Source organism: Alligator sinensis, unplaced genomic scaffold, assembly GCF_000455745.1.
Source record: "Alligator sinensis unplaced genomic scaffold, ASM45574v1 scaffold74_2, whole genome shotgun sequence".
Taxonomy (NCBI): Eukaryota; Metazoa; Chordata; order Crocodylia; family Alligatoridae; genus Alligator; species Alligator sinensis.
The window spans coordinates 3,186,926-3,212,058 of record NW_005841931.1 but is presented as its reverse complement, the minus strand read 5'-3'; the positions used below and the strand labels follow the sequence as shown (position 1 = coordinate 3,212,058).

The 25,133-nt window shown below is 44.4% G+C and overlaps 1 protein-coding gene across 4 annotated transcripts in view; it reads left to right on the top strand.

Moving 5' to 3' along the window:
* Positions 1–25,127, top strand: part of SLC37A3 (solute carrier family 37 member 3) — a 34,370-nt gene extending 9,243 nt beyond the window's left edge. For 3 of the 4 annotated variants that reach the window (XM_006019535.3, XM_014517921.2, XM_025198918.1), the window contains exons 5-15: positions 932–1,015; positions 2,775–2,920; positions 3,712–3,808; positions 8,509–8,593; positions 9,655–9,836; positions 16,115–16,256; positions 17,415–17,516; positions 21,139–21,186; positions 21,774–21,925; positions 23,696–23,761; positions 24,741–25,127. In XM_006019535.3, coding sequence (XP_006019597.1) covers positions 932–1,015; positions 2,775–2,920; positions 3,712–3,808; positions 8,509–8,593; positions 9,655–9,836; positions 16,115–16,256; positions 17,415–17,516; positions 21,139–21,186; positions 21,774–21,925; positions 23,696–23,761; positions 24,741–24,833 — 1,197 coding nt within the window. In that variant the 3' untranslated portion in view covers positions 24,834–25,127. The remainder of the gene's footprint in view (positions 1–931; positions 1,016–2,774; positions 2,921–3,711; positions 3,809–8,508; positions 8,594–9,654; positions 9,837–16,114; positions 16,257–17,414; positions 17,517–21,138; positions 21,187–21,773; positions 21,926–23,695; positions 23,762–24,740) is intronic. The other variant, XM_025198919.1, reaches the window with a different exon arrangement.
* Positions 25,128–25,133: the final 6 nt, after the last annotated feature.

The window sequence follows — 25,133 nt, the reverse complement described above, 5'->3', positions numbered from 1 at the left end:
TTACCAGCCAGATGCTGTTTTCCAAGTTGCCGGGTTGCATTCCTGGCTGCGTACATGCTGCAGCTGTGCACATGCGTGCGGCATTTATCGTGACATTATCAGACACACAGGGCAAAAAAAGTTGATGGCTGATAATGTTAATTTTCCTTGTATTGGTGCCAGTCCGATATGCAGCCAATGCACTAGTGCACCTCTACTTAACAACATTCCTTTGTCACTTTCCAAGTTGCCGGGTTGCATTCCTGGCTGCGTACATGCTGCAGCTGTGCACATGCGTGCGGCATTTATCGTGACATTATCAGACACACAGGGCAAAAAAAGTTGATGGCTGATAATGTTAATTTTCCTTGTATTGGTGCCAGTCCGATATGCAGCCAATGCACTAGTGCACCTCTACTTAACAACATTCCTTTGTCACATTTCTAAAGTTGGGCAAATATTTTCAGTAGGGTTGGAGTGTCATTGCAGTTGTGATGTTCTAGGATATTTGCAAGAGGCCAGGGCTTTTTGTGCCATCATGTTTTGGGCCAACTGTATAAGTGAAAGAGAGGTTGGATAAGCTTTTGAGCCCAGAAAGTCCTTGGCTCTTGCAAATATGCCTACCTTGAATTACCAGTAACATCTTGAATTAGAGCTGAACTTAATTTTCACTGTTTCGGACACCAAAACCAGATTAACAGCTTTACTTTTGTTCATAATTTGATCAGTGTCACTTCCTGTCTGTCTTGAATTAGTTCAGTGTGGCCAAATTTGGGTTATAGACGTTCAAGGGGGTTCTCTGTCAGTTGTTTCTCTTGACATTAGGTTAGATTTATAAAAGTTTTCTTGTTTTGGGGTTAAAGCTTGATTTTCCAGCATTCCTTTAACTCTTAAGGCAACACTTTAATACAAGTATAAATTTTGACTTTAACCTGCTCATCTGTTTTCTTAGGGTCTCTTTGTCAGTGGCATAGTTGGAGATCGCCTGAACTTACGCTGGGTTTTGTCTTTTGGCATGTGCTCCTCTGCACTGGTGGTAAGTTGGAAAATGCCTCTCTCCGGTCAGAACTTATTAAGTAGTGGTTAAGTAGAACTTATTAATGTGAAACTCATATTTTTGGTTAGAATAGAATTACATGATTTCCGCGTCTTTGAACTTAAAGGCCTGAATATTTTTGACACCATGAATTTTTGTTTGAAATCTTTGTGGGTCTCTTGCCTAGGCTTAGTTTATGTTGGCCATGAACAGACATGCTGTTTGTAGGACTCCAAGTGTCTTTGGAGTGTTCCAGGTAGTGGTAACAAGTTTTCGTAGCTGAAGAAGCACTTCAGGAATCATCCTCAAAAAAGAGAATGTCTTTGAAGTGCTTCCTTGAAAGGTATGCATCCTCCAGTGGAGCGCAATAGGGGGTTGCTTGATCACTTGTCATTCTACAGTGCTTTGGTACCCTCACATTCTGAACATAGGGCTAAGATCAAGAAAGTCAGTGAACATTTTCATGTGTGCTTGGCTGTCATTGAGAACTTCTGGAGACCTTGGCTGGAGAGCACCAACACTGTATGCCTTTGTGGCCATTTTGAAGTCCTCCATGGTGGAGCCGCCAGACTTCTGCCCAGTGCTGAAGTGCTCCAACTTGGATTGGGATTTGGCGCATTTAAAATGCATGTCTGTCCATTATGAAGCTGCAGCTTTCAAAGCTGCAGCAGCTGGGGTTTGGGAACAGACACAACTGTGAGCAGGAGCTCTCTACTGTCAGAGTTGCATCAGTGTGTCAGGGTTTGCTGTTATAACTATCTATGTATGTTAGCTGTGAAGTGTAATCATTTCGTGCCCCATGCCAATGTAGCTGTGTCAACAGAACTTTATGTTGGTAAGACTAAAGACTTCAGGAGTTGCTTGAGTTTTTGAGGGACCAAATATGGGCCTGCGCTCTTCATTCTGTGCATCCTGAATGTTTTCTAAGTCTCTATGTAACTTTAAATGCTTGATGCTTTAAATGTATGCTTTCCCAACCGTCTTATTCAGTGTTTTTAGGAAATGGTAACTAATAAACTGGTATTAAAGTGATCATTCTTTTTCAGATGGAGGGGTATGTGTGTAAAATATTCAAAAGGGAATATTTGTAAAGAAGGAATGACTAGTTTAGTCTCAAGTTTCCATGCATATGTAGTGAATGAATTTTATTTTGTCAAGATGTATTATTCAGATTGCATCAAAATATGCATTATGCCTCAGATTCATTCCAATACCTGGGAGACCAGTTGCAGATTTATATATGTATATATAATATTCATTCCTAGTGTTTTAATAATTTGACATCCAACTCTACTCTCTGCTATTGAGCATTTGTGAAGGAAAGAATGGAAGTACTGTTGTGGGGAAGGGGGGTTGTGGTTTTTTGCAATTTTCTTGCGAGAGACAGCAAGGTTTATGCATTGGTTAAGTAGAAATTACTAAAGCTAATGTATTAAAGTATTGCTACAAATCTCTTGTACATCTTGTTTTATTTTGTGAATAACTTGCAGCCATAACTCTTTGGGCTGTGATCTTTTGACTAAGCTAGGTTCAGCACTGGATGGAGGTGCTTGGGGTGCTGCAAAAAGTACTGTTGGAGATGCAGCAGGTGGCGCAGTTGCCTCTAAATCTAATTTGAGGCAGTGTGTCCTGTTTTTTTCTTTAATTTCCTCTCTTTCCCAGGCTTCAGGTGAAATCGGTTAGCCTTTATAGTTCCTATGCATCACAATCTAGTGGCAGCAACAGTTTTTTTTTCTCTTCTTCCTTTCCCCTCCCACAGGTATTTTTGTTCGGCACTGTCACAGAATGGCTGCACTTCTACAACAAGTGGTTCTACTGCTGCTTATGGGTCCTGAATGGCTTGTTGCAGTCCACCGGCTGGCCCTGCGTTGTTGCTGTCATGGGAAACTGGTTTGGAAAAGCTGGGTACGTCATATTTCTCCTGTCAGTGAGTTAATCTTTACAGTTTTGATTGAAATTCCTAAACAGAAAATCTTCTTTTACAAATCAGGTTAGGGTTGCTAAGTGATAATGTTCTTACACATGCAGCACCCAAGCAATGAAAAGCACATAGAAGAATAGTGAATGACCTACTTTTTAAACTGCCCTGATAATTACTGTTCATCTGATTATGAAATAATACGGAGTTCATTACATGATGATTAAATCTAACTTAGGTTAGGTCAGAGTTAAGTTTGTTCTGTTGTGATGAAACATGCTTTGTTACCAAACATTGCTCTATATGTGCAAGCCAACATGTATGATTATGCATTTCGAACAAAGTTGCAGGATTTGTTTACGTGTAAATTGCACACATGCCTGTAAAATTGCACACCTAGGTTATTTGACATGTAACGTATTAAACTTCCAGATCTTAGAAGTTGTTTCAAAGCATGTAAAGTAAGCCAATACTAGGCAGTCCCAGGAGCTTAACAAGAACTTTGATCTGCTGTAAAAACTGAACCTGTCATTTCGATAGTGTCTAGGAGACCAGATCCAACCCAGTGCCTAGTGTCCTGACATAGGTGGCCCAGACCCTAGTTTGACTTTTGCACAACAGGATCTGACACACATTGACTTAGTATATTGTGCACTGGTTATTTGGAATTTTATTTTAAAGAAGAGATTCTTTTGGATGCGACGGAAAGGGAGATTCAGCCATTCTAACACTTTCCCCTTTGCTTTTTTTTTTTCATCCTTTCTCATGACTCACTCAGGAGGGGCTTTGTTTTTGGACTCTGGAGTGCCTGTGCATCAGTGGGGAACATTCTGGGAGCCTTCCTTGCATCCTGTGTGCTGAAGTATGGCTATGAGGTGGGTTGTGCTGTGTGATTCCTACCTAGAGGCTTGTGTCTACCTTAGTTATGCAGAAGGGGCTGGCTTGTTCAGACGTTTCACGCCTTGTCTGTGGTAACTGAACAGAACCAATATGTTTTGACCCTCTTTCTTGTTAAGTGGTAGACACACCAAGTAGGTATTCGTCTCTTTCCCATCCCAACTCCAGGCGGACAGAGAGAGGAGTATCATATAAGCCGATGTGCAAGGGGAGGATTCTTTCCCTTTAAAACTGCCTGTATTATGAGCTATTGCCTTTCTGGCTTAGATGGGATAAAGTGTTCTTTGCAGCCAGATATAGTACAATTCTTTAGCATACTGGCAGGTGGTGCTTTTGAAAAGAAGAGGCACTGATGCCTATCCGTCTCTGAGTGCTCATAGCACTAATCCAGGGAATTAGTAGTAAGGATTAGCTATTGATGTGACTTCTTCTAGAAATACACCTGTACTATGGTATCATTAACATAGCAAGTGCTTTCTTTATAACCCCCTGTTCTCAGCCTCTCACAGCTTCCCAAAACATTCACCTTTTAGACTGGCATTGTCTACTTTCAACAAGAAGTTGAGTGTAAACAATTTTTTTTGAAAGCTTGACCGAAATCTCTTTGGCTATGTGTGAGTTGAGGAGGAATAGGAAGACCTACTCTTTTTAAAGGGACTGGTGCCAGAAGTGGCTGGAATTTGCAACTTGGTTCTACTTGTGGAGTTTGCTTTTCTTTTTTGTGGGCAGGGTATAGATACAGGGTTTAATTAAGTGTGAGCTCTCTTTGGACTCCTCAGTAAACATACTGAGGATGTCTGGATATTTTCCAGAGTCTCAGAAAGCTGTGCCTTTTATATGACATCTTGGTATATTTTACCTGCCTACGGGTGCCATGTTTGAGAACAATAGTAATGTGTAGTAGAAACAAAACACCTTCCCTCACTACCAGCAGTCTCTTGTGTCTAAAAATAATGCCTCTGTGTGGGCACAGTTACTGAGTTATACACCAAGGTATGAATTTCTATTTGTGGTTCTTGGTGTACTTGCCAATATTAAAATATATAGGTTAGGGTTGTGCAAAGCTTCGGTAGCCGATTCGATTCGGAGAAGATTGGGCCTGATTCGGCGGCCAAATCAGAATCAAAACAGGAGACCCATTAAAAGGTCCGAATCGATTCAGAAGCCTCCAGATTGATTCAGAGAGATTCGGAGATGGACTATATAGTCAGCAGTCCTCCATGACGCTGGACACAGCTGTTTCCAGCTGGTAAGTCTGTTGTGGGGAGTGGAGGGGGGAGGGAAGGGGCATGGAGGGATACAGGACTAGGAGAGTGGGGCTCCCACCATTGTGTGCCTACGGTCCGGGAACTGCTCTTCTGGTGGCTCCTCCAGTGGCATTCTGCTTTCTGTTCTTGCTGCCGGTCCGGAAGGGCATGGGAGTGGGTGTGTGCCCTTGCATCTGTGCGGGGTGGGCTGGGCAGGGCTGTGCTGCTCTTCAGGAGGCTAGCCCTAGCTGCTCATTGCCGAGCAGCGCTCCGCGGGGTGAGTGGAGCCAGGGATGTGCTCTGGGCGGCTAGCCGTAGCCCGAAGTGCAGCCCTGGCTTTGCCTGCCCCACAGAGTGCAGTTGAGGGGGGCCTGCAGCCACCCCAAAATTCCCCATAGCCCCTGCCACCAGCCTCATCCCAATACGGGCACATGCATCCGCCTCCATGCTCTGCTGCTGCTCGTCCGCTGCTCGTCCAGCCAGGGCAGAGTGGAGCGAAGCCGTGGCTTGTTTGGGGGAGACGGGGAGGCTGGAGTGGCTTCCGTCAAGGGGCTTGTCTGAGGCAGTGCAGCAGCACTGTCCTGCACCTCACTGCCCCAGTGAGTGGCTGGAGGCTATAGCCCCTGCTTCTAGCACCTTTCGCTGCCCGTCCAGATCGCAGCTCGCCCTGAGCAGATCTGGGTGCACACGCCTGCTCCTGTACTATAGGATCCGCCAGAAGAGCAGCTCCTGGACTGGCAGCGCTCAGTGGCAGCAGCCCCACGCCCCAATCCCTCCCTCGCTGTGGGGGTGTTGTTCTGTCTCTCCCATGTCCCTCTCCCCCCCCCCCTCTGCCCACCACAACACACTTACCTGCTGGACGCAGCTGTGTCCAGCATCGTGGAGGACTGCTGCCTGCATAGTCTGTGGCCGAATCTCCAGATCCAAATCGGCCTAATGGAATTGGGACAGTGATTTGAATCACTGAATCGAATCGTTGTCCCTCCAAATCGGCCAAATCTGAATCCGAAGCAAATACTTGCTGCTTAGCACAGGCCTAACATAGGGATCACACATAGCAGCTTGATGGGGTTTGCATCATATCTTAAAGGTCTGGACGTTTCCTTATCAAGGGTTGGGGGTGGAGTTTCAAAGTGGAGGAGGGTACCTCAGATTCCCTGCTGGCTGCTTCCTCTCTCATACTGAAGTAACTTCAGGTCACTGCTATCACAGATCTAAGTTTGTCTTTACCTTTGAGTAGCACAGACTGTTTTTTAGGAAGTTTTGTCCCCACACATGTTTCCCTCCCACTCCCATTTGCTTATAAGTGTTACATTGCTAATGTGTTCTGAGTAAGTCAGTATTTACAGAACAGATGCACATCATTAATATTCACTCTTCTGGAAAGCTCCAATGAAGCAAAACATAAAGAAGGAAATCATAGAAAGTGAGGGTTGGGAGGGACCTCAGCAGGTCATCTAGTCCAACCCCCTGCTCAGAGCAGGACCAGCCCCAACTAGATCATCCCAGCCAAAGCTTTGTCTAGCTGGATTTTGAAAACCCCCAAAGATGGAACTTCTACCACCTCTCTGGGTAACCTGTTCCAGTCTTTTACTATTCTCCTAGTGAGAGAATTTTTCTTAATAGCTAACCTAAACTTCCCTTGCTGCAACTTGACCGTTGCTCCTTGTTCTGTCATCTGCCACCACCATCCTCTTTCGAACCCCCCTTTCGGTAGTTGAAGGCTGCTATTAAGTCTCCTCTCAGTCTTCTCTTTTCTAGACTAAATAAATCCAGTTCCCCCAGTCTTTCCTCATAAATCATGTCCCCATAGCCCCTTCACCATTTTTGTTGCCCTTTGCTGGGTTCTTTCCAGTTTGTCCACATCCTTTTTGTAGTGGGGGGCCCAAAACTGAACGCAGTACTTCAGATGTGGCCTGACCAGTGCTGAATAGAGGGGAATAATTACTTTGTTTGACCTACTGGCAATACACCTACTAATTCAGCCCAGTATGCTGTTAGCCTTCTTGGCACCTAGGGCACACTCCTGGCTCAAATGTTTGGACACTTTGTTCAAATGCCTTGATCACAAACTATATCTGGGTCTGTAGATGCAGAGAAATTTTTGATTCACGTGGACCATGCATGTCAAAGTGGTTTGGCTGTAATAGGCCTACCACATCTTTTAGAATGCACTTAGTTCCCCAAGTGTCTTCCACTTGAAACTGGATATTTTTTTGTAATGGAAGAACCTGTTGTTGGCTCCTAGGGGAATAAATTCTGTTGAGGACCAGGGTGAGGAGTCCTGTTGTGCAAATTTACAGCATAATAGAAACGCAATGACTTGTTTTGTTTTGCTCCCCTCTGCTAGCGGGAGGCTAAGGATTAGGAATCATAAAGAAGCCCACTTGTTTACCTGGGCTTTGCTTTTCAACATGAGGAATTAGTGAGGCACTGGCTGCGGTTGTTAGTAGAAGACAAAGGGCCAGATTCTGTTCCACATGTTAGGCACAAGTGGCTCGTATTTGCCTAAAACTACACCTTTTAACTGCTTTAAAGGAAAGGAGCAGTTACTGCTGTGAAGTGTTTTGGTGTTGCAATTTAACTTTTAGATCAGCATGATCTTGCAGAAGTACAAACAAGTGGAATTGCTGTAAGTAACCCAGAATAAAATGGGGTTAAACTTGCAATGGTTTTGCTACATTGTATCACTTCAGAAAGCTGCAGATGTAATAGTTTCACTTCAGCCACTTATATCAATATCAAATGATTCTGTCTGTCTAGGTGGGAAAGTGGGAGCCTCACCTTTAACAGCTTTTTTTTTTTAAATCAGGCTACTTCTGGAGCACACCTTCATCTTCACTTAAGTCACAAAAAAGTGGCAAGAGCCCTCACATTCTGTATTTATTTTCTTTTAGAGACGTGAGCTGAGAGGAGTAGGATTGTATTTACCTATGTAATAAGTGGATAGACACTTGTCAGGGATGATCCTGCCTTGAGATTGGGGGGTGGGAGGGCTGGATTAGATGACCTCAGCCCTACTTTCCTCTGGTCCTATGTTCCTGTGTGTCTGCCTTTAAAGTGCGGAGGGAGTGAACAGAATAGGGTTGTTTAAGTCTCTGGCCCTTGATGATGTATTCCACTTTAACACTTTCTCTTAAGGGAGGTAGGTGGATGGAACGCAATGCCAACTTCTGGGGTTAGGGGTTGTGGTCAACTAGTTTCTGGGTTTTATAGACATGGCTTAGGTTGGTGTGAGTAAAGTTTATTTTTTGACAATGTTTGAATGTAGAGAAGCTCCCTTGCCTAATTGCCCACTGCGCGTGCACACTTTCTCCCCTCTCTTCTCCATGAGCGAGACTTTTTGGAAAAGCAGTTCTGAAGAATTAACTCAGGATAAGGTGCCAAAGAACACTGTGTAAGCAAATGCTTTTATTCTGCCTCTTCTCCAGTATGCCTTCCTGGTGACCACATCAGTGCAGTTTGCTGGAGGAGGAGTTGTTTTCTTTGGGCTTATAACATCCCCTAAGGAAGTGGGTAAGTAGAAATGGTTCATGTCCTCTTAATCCATTACTGGACAGCAGGTTTGCAGCTTCTCCACATAGCGCTAAAATCATGATTAGGACTACACGTCACATCAAAAACCTGATTTCTAATGCTAAACATTCATGTAGTTGGAAGCAGCTGTAAACTAGCTCTGTATCCTAGTAGTGGCTGCTTGAGCAAATAGTCTCTGGGCCTGGCACAGGCTAGATGCAGAGAGCTTTTTTCGCATAGATAGTGCGTGCCACAGTAGTTTGCTATTAATGGGTGTCCCGTAGCCATTAGAATTTGCCATGTCCCTGGAAAGTGGATATTTCTCTAATAGGAGGAACTAAAACTGGCTGTCAAGGAAGTAAATTGTATTAAGGAGCAGGCTGAAAACTGAGGGGGAAGAATGCCTTGTGCATGACTCCTTCAGCAGATTAACGAAAGGCAGATGGGTTTGGAAGGAGTGTTGTTCTCATCTGAGAAGACAGTTGGCAAGGCAGTGTCTCCAGCATGAGTGTACAAGTGTAGCAGGGCTTTGGCAGGGCCATAGAGGAGTCTCATGTGTTTGTGTGGGAGGCTGCAGAGGAAGGTAGCTGTTGAAATGCTGTATGTGTGCATATATGTAGTTCAGACAACTTAAAAAGTGTTCTAGGAAATCCAGCTCAGAGAGACTTCTATTTAGTACATCTGTTAGAACAGCTGCCTGTAGATCTTGAGTATCTGTGTGGCAGCGTGCAGATCCGAAGCCCAGTGAGCCTAGACACTTAAGTAAGGGGGAATGCACTAATTTGTTGTCTTCAACTAATGGCCAGACACTCAGAACAGAAAGAGGCGACGCAAGGATCAGACAGAATACTTTCAAGAGCGATAGAAGACAAGGGGTATAGAAACTGGCGGCCCTGCAGAACACCACCTAGAAGAGTTTCTAAGCCAAAGGAGGATGGAGGTACGGGAGAGCAAGGGCATTGTCAGAAGGGAGATATGCTTATAAGGAGCAAGCACGGCTTTTGTGTGAGGAGAGGGTGGTGTTGTCCTTTGCTTTTATGGCCTATTTTCATGCATTCTAGGCCTCCCTGAGCTTGATGCAGAAGAGAAGAATGTTGTAGAAGAAGATGCCAACAGACCCTTAATGAGCAGTGAAGATGTGGATGACTATGACCGGAATTATTCCATTCAGGCATCTGACAGTAGCATTCAGCCCAAGGCCATTGGCTTTTTCCAAGCTTGTTGCCTACCAGGTGTCATACTGGTAAGAACCCCTCAGCTTTGTTCATCACAAAGCAATTTATGCAATATAAATAGTTGTTAAGAGAGAATAATTAAGGTTAAACAGCTAAAAAATGCCAGAAAAGAGATTCTCTATTCAGCCAGAATTGATGAATGAGCAGATGTCGGCGGCAGGGACACAGAAGTAATTAGATTTGGGGCTTCTAGAGAGTGGGGCCTTGCAGTTGCTTTACTCAACTTCAGGGAGTTGACAAAACTTAAGTATTTTTTGTAAGATTATTCAGGTGGAGGAAGGGGGAAACAAAATTAAAATGGACTGGTGAAAATTATATACATTACAAAACTCATTTGGGGTATGACTAATGTTCAGAACTTCCAAGGTCATCAGTGGTATCCTTGTGTATTATGGTGCAGTTTTGGATAACTCCCTACTGTTTTATTCCTCGGGACCTGTGCATAGGGTGGATCTGATTTGGAAATGTTTTGGGATTCTGTAGTGAAGTAGGAGCCGTTTACCTCTAGAGCCCCTGCCTTATTTTCTGTAGAAGTTGAAGTGTGTGCAATGAGTGAGGTAGAAGGTTGCAGGAAGAACAAGAATGGTCTCATGGTTGAGGCAGTTGAATGGTGTCTAGACAAAGGATTCTATACCTACCTGCCTTTGCCAGACTTCCTCTGTGAAGTAGTAAAGCTACTTTAACCAGACTTTCCCCGTTTTGCCACTTAGGGTGTATTTCTCACTTTCTGGGTCTGACCCTGGCATCTCATAAGCAGATGTGCTGAGTAGTCATAGCTGCAACTGAAAGTGTTTTGAGTGCATGTGTACATGCATGTGGTTAAAAATTCTAGAGAGAAACAGCTTTAAGTGTCTCAAATTGGGCGTCCAAAACTAGTGAAAACTTCTAACTTCAAGCTCCCTTTGCTTCCACACTCTATCAGTACAATAGGGATTATACCAACCCTTCATTTAACTGGGTGTAGTGAAGACTGACTTAATTAGGTTGTAAAGGACTCGGAATACTAGAGTGAGAAGTCCTATAGAAAAGCCCCTGAGGAAATTTATTCTTTCTTCTTGAATAGTGTGCAGTAAATAAGTTCTGTGGGAATGCAGTGAGCAATAAAGAGAAAACAAAATAGTAGATAGCTGCTTGTTAAGTAAGGACTCTCCATTCTATGCACTGAATTAGGCCTGGGAGCAGTGTAAAAATAAGACATGAGTTTGTAAGAAGGCCTGCAGCATAGTATGCACACTAATGGAACTGAACTAAGGCTGCCCAGGCAGCTTTAATTTTGCCATTTCCTAACTTCTGTAACAGACTTTGCAACATGAATAATTCTTTATGGATTTTTCAGCATAATCATATACTGTAAAGCAAACTGGGGAAAAAAGAGACTTTTCACCACAGGGCATCCTGTTCATATCTGCATGGTATATCCACAGAGTTAGAGATCTAGACACACTACACAGGCCTCCACTACTTAAACTAATGTTGTTGTAGGTTGTTATCCTCGGTGTGGACTAGTACTGAAGGGGGATGGGACACCTTTAGTACTAGTGGGTTGCACAGATGCTTGCTTACAGACCATTGATGAGACTTGGGGTTCATGGATAGCATTCTAGACTCTGAAAGTGAAGTATACTCTAGGCACAGGGTCTTTTTGCTGCTCCTCTTCTGCCCAGTGTCTCTCTCTTCTTCAACCTTTCTCTTTGTTTCTTGCCCCTTTCACTGCTCATCATCCCAGTCTCCTCATTCAGCTAGTTATCCTCACTCTGGTCTACTCCCACAGAAGGCAGGGTAGATATGTACCTTTTATAGACTAAATAAGATATAGATATATATGAGCACAGGCTTTTCTGAACCCAAGTTCATTACTTGCACAGTTATCATTTCCCCCTCCACCCCACCTCCAAGCCCAATTCTTTTATCAACTTCCATTGCTCATTTTCCCAGTCTCTGCCCACCCAGTTTGTTCTCCCCATCCTACCCCTGCCATCAGATCTGTCTTGCTGTCTCCCTACCTCATTCCCACTTTCCCTCATTCCTTGTCCAGCCACTCTGTCTCCCTCTAGCTCTCAGTGCCTCTGCCAGCCATCAGTGACTGGAGCCCAGCTGGTTCACACATTCTTTACCAGCACCTACTCGTCATATCATATCTAACTGTTTCTGCTGTTCTCTGTCTCTTGTCTTCCAGTCAAAGTTTCCTCTGCTAGACTCTTTGTCCTAATCTGTCCCTTTACTTATCTTGTCAGTGGGGGTTTTTTTCTTTGTTAGACAGCTTCATCCTTCACTCAGCCTGAATGCCATTGTGAGAGTGATTGATCACAGAAATGAAACAGGCTCCTTGCTTTATTTTGGTGCCCAGTTGGAGTCTAGAGCATCTGTCTGGAAGCTGTGGTTACAAGGAGAGTCCAGGTTTACCTATCTGTGTTAGGGTAGAACATGTGTAAGAGCTTGGAGGGACTGAAGCATGTTCACTGAGGACAAACTCTTTGGAATATTTGCTTTCTAAAATGTAATCTCTACTCGGCAAATACAAACTGAGGGGTGTTTTTTAGGGGTGCACCAATAAAGATATTTGGGCTGATATCAATGGCTAATTATTAACCAGCCATATTGGCTGATACCAAGCCAATTGCTGCTATGCAGCCCAGCAGCTTGGAGAGTCTGGTAAGTCTGTGGGGGGTGGGAAGGGGCATGGAGGGGGAAGATCAAGGCCTGCGCAGTGAGGGAGGGAGTGGGGCTGGGACAGGGGCAGATACTGCACAGCCAGGGTGGGGCAGAGCAAGACTTGTCTGGGGAGTATGGGGGGGGTAAGTTGGGGTGGGGTGGTTCCCGCTGCTGCCTTCACCCCCAGGGGAGGCATGGGGGTCATGTGCTCCCAGGTGTGTGCGTGGGGTGAGGGTGGGCTGCCACTGGGGGCCAGGGGCTGTGCCAGCCTCTTCCTGGTGGGGTGGGGGAGGGCTGGGCTCAGGTAGGGCACGCAGTGGTGGCGCTGGGAGGGGAGGATATGGGGGGGGGGCTACAGCCACCCCAAAATTCACTGTAACCTTCCCTCCCAGTACCACTGCTGCCCGGCCCAGCCCCGAGCAAGCAGAGGGAAGCCTTCACCCCACGCACAGATCCAGAGGGCAAATGCCCCCCCTATGCTTCCCCCAGGGGTGTGTGCAGAGGTGGGAGCTGCCCCCTAACCCCCCCAGATGAGCCACAGCTCTGTCCCACACCACCCTGGCTGTGTAGCACCTGCCCCAGTCCCAGCCCCACTTCCTCCTTCACTGTGGGGACCCCAATCTGCCCCCCCCACACCTCTTTTCCCCACAGATTTACCAGCCGGACACTGTTCTCCAAGATGCTGGGCTGCATTCCTGGCCATGTGCATGCTGCAGCCACACCCGTGCATGCTGCAGCCACACCCGTGCATGCTGCAGCCACACCCGTGCATGCAGCATTTACTGGCAATATCAGTTTAAAAAAAAAAAAGCCAATTGCTGAAAATGTAAATTTTTCTTTAATCAGTGCTGATGTGATATGGATAGAAGTATTGGTGCATCTCTAGTATTTTTCCCTGCTACGCTCAGAATTTTTCCAAATTTGGCATGTTTTCCAAGAATAGCGAAAGGCAACTCCCTGATGCAAAGGTTACCATCCAGCTTAATGTCACCTCCCTGCCCCAGATCATAGGAAGGCTAGAGTTTCTTAAATGAAAATTCCACGGTGTGTATATGTTTTCCAATGTTTTGTTCTTGGGAATGCCTGGAAATTCTGGCTTAAGTTAAAAAAGAATGCCTGAAGCAGAAGACTGGCATAGAAAGCTTCAGCCTGCAGTGTTAGTGTGACAAGTTTATAAACAACTGAAAACAGGGCCTTACACAGGGGTGTGTTAGGGACCCTTAATAGGTGCGGTTGGTAGCACGGCCTATTATTGTAAACATGGGGGGAAAAAGGGCTATCATGGGAAAAAGGGTGCTGCTGTCACTGAAGAACTAATACAGACAGTAATAAATAAAGGGAATATAACTGCCTTGAATTCTGTAAATGCCACACTAGGAAAGGATTGGTTTGGAGGGGTGCTAGGAGTAGGAGAATGCTCCCAACGCTCTACTCAGCATTGGTGAGGCTGTACCTAGAGTACTGCATTCAGTTCTGGGCACCACGCTCCAAGGAGGATGTGGAGAAGCTTGAGAGAATCCAGAGAAGAGCCACTTGTATGACTAGAGGCCTGAAGAGCAAGCCATACGAGGCAAGGCTGACTGATATGGGACTGTTCAGCCTAGAAAAGAGAAGACTTTGTGGGGATTTGGTGGCAGCTTACAAATATATCAGGGGAGAGCATCAGGGGCTAGGCAAACAACTATTCACCAAAGCACCCCCGGGGAAAACCAGGAGCAATGGTCATTAACTCCTAGAAGGAGGTTTCAGACTGGATATAAGGAAAAACTTTGCAGTTCGTGTGACTAGACTCTGGAATAGACTCCCAGTGGGGGTGGTGCGGGCACCTACCCTGAAGATCTTCAAAAGGAGACTGGACACACACCTTGCTGGGGTTATTTGACCCCAGCAGTCTTTGCTGCCCAGCAGGGGGGCTGGACCTGATGATCTCAGGAAGTCCCTTCCAGCCCTAAGCTTTTGTGAATCTGTGAGAATGAAATGAATTAAATGCAGGCAGAATATTGGGAAGTAAAAAATGGTTCTGACAGAGGAGTAGATTCCAAGGAAGGATTAGAAACCTCCTCATGTGAGTCACATAAAATAATAATAGCAGACATAGCAATTCACCAGCAGGGTAGGGGAACACATCATCAAACCAAACTAATAATGCTTAGAAGTTATAGCTTTCTGCCAAAAATGAAATGAGAAACTCTGAATACAAAATCCAGATAAATTTATTAAACAAATCAACCAGATTTGTATTCATTTTGCCTTCCTTCGGTTTCTTTCCTCTTTCAACTGAACAGCATGCAGTTATTAAAAAGCCTTATGTAAAGGTGTCTGAAGATTGGGTCAGTCTTGTTGCTTGACTTGAGCATTCTGAAGCGTTGTTCACAATGGCCTGATCCTGTGCATGCTTGGTCTGCAGAACTCTTGCTAACTTCAGTGGGGATCTTGTGCATGAAATGGGCCTAGGTTTGGGCCTTTAAAACTGGCGCCTTAAAGGGGAAAGAAGCAACCACAGTTTTGTTTGCAAATCATCTTTGCATTTGCAGGGGGAGAGGTGTTGAATACCATGTTCTTTGCTCACTCTTGTTCCATCTACTTACCTTATCATTGAAACAAGCAGGTGATTAGGAATATACCAGCTATGATCCCTGGTACCTAAAGGCTATGCTCCCTATAATTCCTTCTGTGGGAGAGTTAGTGAACGTAGTTTCCTTGTACTGCCCCATTGATTATTAGCAAAGTCCTTGTAAAACATGTGCCTTACACTTGCTTTGAAAGCTCCAAACCCTGAGTTGTTGGGATCTAGAGGGGAGTAATTTCTACAGCTGAGAACTTTTTGAAAGCCCTCCTGTTGTCTAAGAAAAGTTCAGTCCTAGGAACCAACCCCTCAGGCTTGCTCAAGACAAAATGTTTCGGTTTTTGGATTCGGGTGCTATGAGTGAAGAGGGTGCTTTGAGTGGGTAGGAGCAGCTTTAGTGGTAGAACATAACGCAGAGAAACTCCGGCATTTCATATAGTCCTCCCCAGGGTGCACAAATTGAGCCTTGGCCCCCTTTAGGTTGCATGATTAGCTTCCTTCCCTCCAGGAGATGAACTGATTTATCTTCTGGCATTAGCCTGAACAAGTTACCATGAGAGTAGGGATTTACAGTGCAACAGCTGCTCCATGGTAACTGCCTAGGCGCGTACCCATCTGGTAGATGAAAGCTTACCCCTCTAGGTAAGCTGTGGTGGCTTGACTTTCATATGCTGGGGGCAAAGAGCATGCACATGGGTGGTTACCATGGAGAAACTGATGCTCTGGAAATCCCCACCCTCATTTACCAAACAGTAATTTGTTTGTTCCTCTGCCCTTTGGTTCAGAAGCTGATTTCACTTTAAACATTTCAAGTGATTGTGTGCAATGAAAAATACAGTAAAAATAGCCCTCCTGTTTGTTGACTTTTCTTATCCCACCCACTCCATCCCCTGGTTGTCTTGGGTGTTCAGCAGCAGGCTTTCCTGCTGTTGCATTCTTACATGAAATGCAGAAAAGCTTCACATGAAAGCTTCAGTTGTGCCCAGAGCTTCAGGGATGGAAGCACAATTGCTGCTTGTGCATTTCTAATGCTAACTGCTTGCTGGTTGTTGGCTTTTTTTGTTTCAGTATTCTTTGGCCTATGCCTGCTTGAAACTAGTAAATTACTCCTTCTTCTTCTGGCTGCCCTTCTACCTCAGCAACAACTTTGGATGGAGAGAGGCTGAAGCTGACCAACTCTCGATTTGGTACGATGTGGGAGGAATTATAGGTGCGTGCAGCAAGCAACAACTTCTTTCTGTGGCTGATCAGCTGGTGTCTGATCTTTGCACAACAAATGCAATATAAAGGAACTGTAGGGACTACACTGTTTATTTAAATTAGCCTAGCCAATTTATATTGAAACGCAGAACACTGGGAAGTCTCTAGCAGTGCCCACTAACCATAGAGGCATGACCTTTTCAGTTCATGCTGCACCAACAGTAGACTTTTCTTGACTCATTTTGAACTCAGTTGCCAAGCTTGGAAACCTGAAAAACATTATTTTTTATATTGTTTCCCTCAAGAATCCTTGAGGGAGAGGGTAGGCTCAGATTCGTGGTATACTTTACCCTAGTGCTCAGTCCCCTACTAGTGAGTATTGACCACAACTCTTCAGTGGAGTCGAATACAGTTCTTGTTGAGGCCCCTGATAAAATCTGCAGCTCTGCATTCACATCACAATGGAGAAAGCTTGTCTTTACATCCAGAACTCTATTGTCACTAGTTCTTGGATAGACAACTGGTTCCTCTTGTTCTCCCTTCTCTCCCAGTAGACTGTTTAGTTGTTATTGTAGACTTGTCTACACTAAGAGCATTTTCTAGTTTGGGACCAGCAGTAGAATGTCCCTAGTGATAGCAGTGAAGGGTGTGCTGATATAGGCAATGTGCTAGCAGCCACCAGCCTTTTAACCATGTGTTCTGTAGGTCTACTCAGAGTGGGGTTAAACAGCTGAGTACTTAACGCAAAAGATATATATATATTTTTAGCACTCCCATCCATCAGGCAGAACCTTTAAAAGGAGCAATAGGAAAGTTTAGGAAGCTGCTGTAGGGTGTTATGCTGTGCAGGCCCAGAATAACAATTATAAGAGTAGAGTGTACTGGGAGGGGAACACACAACAGAAGTACTGACTAGCCATATGCAGAGAAAGTGTAGCCTCTTAATACAGTAGGTGGAAATGTGTAGTAGGGAATAAATATACATCGTGAGTTACCTTGGTTTGGTATTGTCTTGCAGGCATCTTTGCCTTTCAAAGGCAGTGGGAGTTCAGAGATGCAGATGTGAAGATAAAATGAGAGAAAATAATATACCCTCCTGTGCATTCACTGAATTGTATTCCGTGTCTTAATTTACAAGGCATAATGATTTTTCATGTTATATTTATAGGTGGGACCATCCAAGGCTTGATTTCTGACATGCTACGGAAGAGAGCCCCAGTGCTAGCAATCAGTCTGCTCTTGGCTGTAGGGGCTCTCTTTGGATACAGCCGTGAGTATATTTTGCAGCCCTTTCTGGGGGGTTTTTTTAGGAAAAGAGATAAACCTGCTGGTCTCCCCTTGTTTTGGAATTTTTTTGGTTTAGGTTATTTCCTATTGGAGCATTCTTCTTGCAAATTGTACCCAGCTAGGTAGAGTATTGTGGTTAAGATTTAAAATGACCTTGATAAATTGAAGAATTAACCTGAAATAGGATAGAATTCAGTACAAGCAAATGTAAAGTACTACATTTAGGAATGAATAATCAAATGCATGTATGCAGAGTAATAGAGGTGCACTGATACATTGGTCCGATATCAGATCAGCAAAGATATAAAGAAAATTGGCTGCATTGGAAATTGGCTCAATGTGGCTGATAATTTGGCTGATAAATGCCCATGTGTGCGCGCAGCCACAACGCAGCACACAGGCAGCGAGGAGCACAGCCCGGCAGTTTGGAGAGCTGTGTGCAGCTGGTAAGTCCATTGTGGTAGAAGCGGGGGGAAGAGGTGTGGGGTGGCGGGGCAGATCAATGGCCCCCACGGTGAGGGAGGGAATGGGGCAGAGGCTGGGGTTGGGGCAGGCACTTCACAGCCGGGGCTGGGCGGGCGGGGCATGGGATGGAGCTGCAACTCATCTGTCGGGATGTGCCCCCCCCGGATCTGCCTGGGGTGGGTCAGGCGGGTTGCAGCTGTGAGCTAGAGTTGGAGCTGCACAGGGCTGTTCTTGGCAGGGGGATACAGTGGGGGGGCTGCAGCCACCCCAAATTTTGCCGTAGCCACCCCCAACCCCTCTCCCAGCGCTGCTGCCACCACCCACCTGGCACAGTCCCAGCGCTGCTGCCACCTCTACCCATGTGCCAGGAAGAGCCAGGGATATGCTGGGTGGGTGGCAGCGGCGCTGGGGTGGGGCTGTGGTGAAATTCAGGGTGGCTGCAGCCCACCTGCCCCGCCCTGCACAGATCCAGGGGGCAAACATCCCCCCCATATGCTCCTAGGGTGCATGCAGCAGTGGGAGGCCCCGCTCACTGCATCCTGTGAACGAGCTGCGGCTCCGTCCTGTGCCCTGCCGTGCCGGGCAGCATCTACCCATGCCCCTTCCCTTCTTCTCTCCCTCACTGCAGGGGGGCATTGATCTGCCCCCACATACCCCTTTGCTCCCCTCTTCCCTTCTACCACAACAGACTTACCAGCTGGATGCAGCTGTATCAGAAATGGGATCAGTATTGGCTGATACACCTCCTTAAAAATCAACTATTGGTATCAGCCCCCAGAATCTCTCAGTGTACCCCTATAAAGTAATGAACAAATGGTAGGACTGCAATAGTGCCAAAAAAAAAAAAAAAAAGAAAGAAAGAAAAGCAAACAAACAAAAAAGGACTAGGGGCTGTAATGAATCACAGGCTAAGCGTGAGTCAACAATAATGTTTTAGAAAAATTTAATAGCACATTGGGATGTGTTAACAGACATGCTGTATGCAGGCCACAGGAAGTGATTATTTCACTCTGGCAATGGACAGGTCTCACTTGGAGTTCAGTTTTGTGTACAACATTTCGAGGTAAATGTGAAGAAATAGGAAAATGTGTGGAGGAAAACATGACGCAAAGGAATGTTGAAAGAATTAATTAGGTTATTTAGTCTAGAGAAGAGAAGACTAAATTTCTGCCTCAGTCTTCCAGTGCAAAAAGGATTGTCATCCTTTTTATAACAATCGATTATTCTCTGTGCCCAAAAAAGGACAGGACAAGAAATTGGTTTAAATTACAAGAGAGTTTTAGGTTAGATACTAGGAATAACTTCCTAACTATGAAAGAGGTTGGTTAGGTACTTGGAAATATTACTTAGGGAGTTCAGGGAGTCTCTGTTATTGGAAGTTTCCAAAGGCAGGTTAAAGATTGGTCTAGGATGGGTTTTGTCAAGGATGATCCTGCCTCGAGTAGGGGGTTGGACTAGATGATCCCACCAGTGTCTGTTCCAGCCTTATTTTAATATGATTCTGTGCTATGTGAACATGGCAACAAGGAGGAGGTCCATTCTCTCATTCTTATTAATGTGAGGGGGGTCTATGAGCGGATTGTGTAATTTGATATTGCGTAGCGTGTACGCAATATCAAACATGGACATTGGACATTGACTCTTGGACATTCAAAGGCAGTGAGTTCAGTCTTCATTGGAGGTGTAATGGGGTCAGTGAGGGCATAAGCATTTAGTCTATCCTTTTGGTATTTTTTGCATTGTTAATGTGCAAGAATTGCAGCCCATAAAGCAAGACAAGTCAGTGGTAGGTAGGGGATGCTGAGACCCTGAGAAGATGCAAGATGAGAAGGCAGAAGCTGCTAGGATATGACTATGGTACAAGGCAGGACCATGCTGAGGTACCTCTGTGCCAGCTCTTTGTGCTAGCTCCCAGACAGGAGGCAGGCTGAGCTACAAGTGATGCTGTGACTAGAACAGCCAGTGCAATCCTTGGATGTGTAAATCGGAATAGCGAATAGGATAAGGGAAGTGATTTTTACCTTTTCTCCATGTTAGTTAAACTGTTCCTGGAATGCTGCAGCTGATTTTGGTGTCCACATTTTGACCTCGAAAAATTTGGCTAGGGTAGAAGAAAGGAGCCACAAAAAAACTGAGCTGAAAATAATGCCTTGAGATGAGACGGGTTTCTATCTCCTTAGTTGTATTAAAAAGAAGATTGATAGGTGACTTGATTAAAATGTATAAAGAACTTTATGGAGAGAAAATCCTTGGTACAAAAGGTTTATTTAATCTTGTGGAGAAAACTATTACTTCTTGTTAAGCCTAGAATGAGACCAATTCAAAAGGGAATCGGGATACAGATTTCTAACAGTGAAGGTAATTAACTACTGGAACAAAGTACCCAAAGGAAGTGATGGATTCTGAATCTTTTGATGTTCTAGCATCAAGGCTGAATGCCTTTTTAGAAGCTATGCTTTAGTCAAGTTACTGCTCTTAATACAAGCATAACTTAGGTGAAAACTGTTGGCTCTGATATACAGACAGTCAGACTAAGATGGGGGTAACCAACCTGCGACGTAGATGCCACAAGTGGGCTGGGCAGCCTCTGTGTGTGGCATGCAGCAGATCAAGGAATGGACAGGTAGCGCAGCAACAGATAGAGCAGAGAGTAAAAAGAGCAGCAGATTGGGCAGGGATCACAGGTCAGGGAGCAGAAAGCAGAGCAGCAGATTAGGTAGGGGAAGGGGATAAGAGTGGTAGTCAGTGGGGGTGCAGGGCTAATTTGTGGCGCACCTACCAAAAAGGTCTAGTTCCCACTGGACCAGAAGTTCTAATCCTTTCTGACATTAGTTACTCAAGAAATTAATTAATTGCATTAATCTATAGCAGGGGTGTCCAACCTTTTTGAATGTGGGGCTGAATCATGAACTTTTTATCACCCAGTGGGCTGGTGAGCCATATTCAAAGACCTCACGGGAAGTGATATCACATCACTCCCCCACCCCCGAAACGAAAGTACAGCGTTTACGTTTGTTTCCTGTCGCAGCACCTCAGGCCTCAGAAAGCAGCGTGGAGGGCTGCATGGCGGCCCATAGGCTGTATGTTGGACAAGCCTGATCTATAGTAACCACTTATTTTTTCTGTTTTTATCACAACAGGTTCTCCTGACAGCAAACCCATAAATGCAGTTATCATGGCAGTTACAGGTAGGGCATGAAACTACCACTTTCACCCCAACAGAAGTGTTCACCCCAATAGAAACAATAGTGCTATCCTAAAACTGTTAACATATTGAAGTGTTCTGCCATCTCTGAATGCCTGAGCTGCAACAGGAGTGAACAGGAAGGCCCAGTTTTGTTACTTTTAAAGAATTTTGGCATGCTGTAGCATGGAATGGATATAGTGGGAAGTTTTTAGGATTCTCTTCTTGTTGAGAAGCTGTAAGCTTCCTCTCTCCAAAGGTGTATACCAGAGAGCTTCCCTGGTACCATACAATGACAGCCTCAAGATGAGACAGCATGGTTGGGGTCTTTAGTTTCAAACATTCTTAGTTCCAGGGCCTCTTTTTTTTATCATCTTTTCTCCCACAGATGTACACACCGGCTGTATCACAACACAACACTGCACTACAGCTCTAGGATCAGGCAGGGCAATGCATGCTGCACCTTGCTGCCACCCCTTCCTGTTATAACTTTCTTCCAATCCCTGTTGCATGGCAGGAAAATTTTAGGCTATGCTGAAGGAGCTTTCCTTACAGCACTATCAGCAGCTGCTTTTCTCTCGGTGCTTTCAGGCTTTTTCATTGGAGGCCCTTCTAACATGATCAGTTCTGCAATTTCTGCGGACTTGGGACGTCAGGAGCTGGTCAGAGGGAGTAGTGAGGCACTGGCAACCGTCACTGGAATTGTGGATGGAACTGGTAGCATCGGAGCTGCAGTGGGCCAGGTGAGAATCGCCAGAGAAGGTGTAGAATGAGGAGGCATGTGCCTTCTAAAATTCCCTATGGGAGTGACTGGGGCAGGAAGGAGCTGTGTTATGAAGACATGATTAGTCTCATTTGACTGCAAATTCAATTAAAAAACTTTCCGTGCCAGTTGAAATCTTCCCATCAGCCTTGCTTCGGATATTTAGTCAAGCTTGCTTAAGATATGGAAACAACAATTTTATCCTCCCTGCAATGCTCATCATTAAAAAAGTGGCTTTGAACTTTCAAAGATAAATGGGCTTTTGAAACTTTTCATATCCTGAGCAGGGAAAAGTGGGGGGGAAAAAAACCTGTATAAATTGGGAAAGAAAATCGAGCTGCCTCTTCAGTTCTTTAAATTTAAGAGGATGGTAACAGCCTTTTATAAACAAACTTGTTTGCCTGTGTTAATAAGATGAATGCCTCTTAAAATAGAATATTTATAACAAATGTTACTTAGTCATGTTTGTGTTTGATGCTCTTTATTGAGGGCAGACTTTATACCCTGTAAATCTAACATTACTTGCTTTCATAGTCTACAGTGTTGTAGGCATTGACTAGCTTGCTATTACAAAGAAGCTCAAGGTATGCCTCAAAGATCTTATTTGTTGCCCAAATACAAAAGTAATTCATAAGAAAGAACAAAGTGGTTGTTTTTTGCATTTGGTCAGAATACTGAAGCCAGGTACATCACAGGAACTCTATCCTTCTAGTGAGTAAGTGCATGTAATGTCATGAAATACCAAGGATTCTGCTGGAGCCAAGTCCAAATCCCCGTTCCCAAAAGGGATTAGACGTTATAATTAGTGCTTGTGGGAATATTCCTGTGAATGTCCCCTGGTAAATGGTCTTTCTGTCTGTTTCATGGAAGAGAGAGATCCTTAGTTTTCTGCATATACAGGGCTGCTAACACCTCATAGTTGCCTTTAAAATACTGTGTATTTGAAACTATTTTCCCAATGTATGCCATTACTTCCTGCATCTCCCCCACCTCCACACATACCCATGTTTTATTACATCATCATAAAAAGTGGGGTTTTATTTCTGAGAAGTTCTACCTACTTTCCTACCTCAAATCTCTGCCTTCTCCATGGAGATGGCTGTGGTGTGTCTGCAGCTGGGGGGAATAAACAGAAGTAATACGAGTAATGTTGGAAATAAGATTGTTCTTGTTGTGCTGATGCTTCTCATTTATGGAGGTGCAGATCCCCTTATAATATTTGAAAGCAAACCTATTTAAGGGATAAATTCTACTTGTATGGTTGTGTCAAGTTCAGGACAGCAATCTCTACAGAATTTGGCCCTTCAACATTGGGAGGCTTAACTATTAGTCACTGCTTGTACAGGTTTTGAAATGCATGCCCATGCAGCCTTTAAGTCTCTTCAGAGTTTTTGGCCTTTATGAGGCTTTTTAAATTTACTCACATCACTGTCATGTGGGTTTAGTCTAGTCAGTTTGTCACTCCTTGAGGCTATATTTAAAAGTCCTTCTCTGTGCTGCCTGGGATAACTTGTAAAAACCTCAGGTTTGTATTTCTACTTCATTTATCCCATGTAGGCTTATAGCAAAGGATTAAGGCAATAATCACCTGTTATGCTGGGCAATAAGGAACTGGATATTGAGAGACAGCTTGTGATCAGCTCTGTGGAGCAAGGACAAACCAGAGTTGGGGAAGATAAGAGATGGGCAATGTGTACATCTTAATGATCTTAATCACATATGTGGTTTTTTGTTTGTTTTTTCCTTTTAGTATCTGGTGTCTCTGATCCAGGAGAACCTGGGATGGATGTGGGTTTTCTATTTCTTTATTCTGATGGTAAGAAGTCTTTTCTGTAGCTTTCTCACCATTGTTGAGTCAACAGATTAAATGAACTTCTAAAATCTAAGTAATAGGCACAGAATCATTCAGATGTAGAGACATTGAGAGACAGAACAGTTTTTGTGACAACTGATAAAGGTAATGACTTAAGCACACTATGCTTCTTCTGCAGCAGCCCTTCATCATTATGTCTCCAGAGATACTATTAGGCTACCAGAAAATAATCAGCATCTACCATGTTAATATTAGTTCCTTTGACTGTGCAAAAAAAGTGGAAGTTGGTCGTTATTGTCCAACAGGAAGATATTAATTGAATTTTAAAAAAACTTTCAGGTGATGGAAAACGAAGTTCTTGATATCACTCCTTTAAAATTTTTATGTGCAACCATAAAAATAGTGTTGATTCTAGTTCAAGCTTCTCTCCAATTTTCCAAGGCAGAGTTCCTCCTGTTCCAGCTCTGCTGTGTATGAAGTCACTTGGTTTCCAGTGTTGTTCAAGGAGATGATGTTGAGCTGCTAATTTATGCAGCTCTTTGGGAGTGGTCTGTAGGGATGGTGAGATTTTGAAGACCTGAAACAAAAATGCTGAGCAAAGCTGGCTCAATAGGGTGGCATCACAGTGCTGCTTTGTCTATGAAAATTAGAGTTCAGACCCTCATCTCCTCAGGTTTGCAGAGATGGGGAGGGTGGTGTAATCCTCACATCTCCATTATGGATGAAGTGGTAGCTTGCATTGTTCTTTGACTCTCCTTCCTGTACAGCTGGAAGAACTGCTTTGATAGAGAGGGCAGTGGCCAAAGACAAAATCATTAAGCAGGGAAGAAGCTGTAGGCTTCCTGAAAGTTCAGTGTGCTTCTGTGTCATCACCAGTTTTCTGTTCCTACCAGTCTCTAAAATGCAATGAGGAGAAGATGCTAAGTGGAATTGCAACCGTGTGTGAATGTGCTAATTGTCCTTAATTTGTTCTTTTCTGCAGATAAGTTCAACAGTCCTGTTCATTTCACCCTTAGTAGTGAGGGAAATCAGATTGCTTCTACAAGAGAGACGTTTGCGTAGGCTGACTGGATGACTTCTGCCTCCCTCAAAAACTGTCCAGGGGAAATCACCAACTGGGAGATCAGTCAAAACTCTGGAAGGTTTTATGGGAGTTTTTTCCACCTGCACCTAAAATCATGCTAACTGAAAAGATTGTATTAAGTTGCCTTTGAGAACTTGATGTTACAGTATCCAAATAGCCAGATGGATCATGGAGCTACTATTCTGAACTCGCAGAACTGAATCGGCCTTCAAACCCTACCAGAGCTTTTCAAGTCAGCAAGCACTTTCTAATCCCTCCTCTCCTCTTTTGTGTTCTCATTGTTGCACTCTT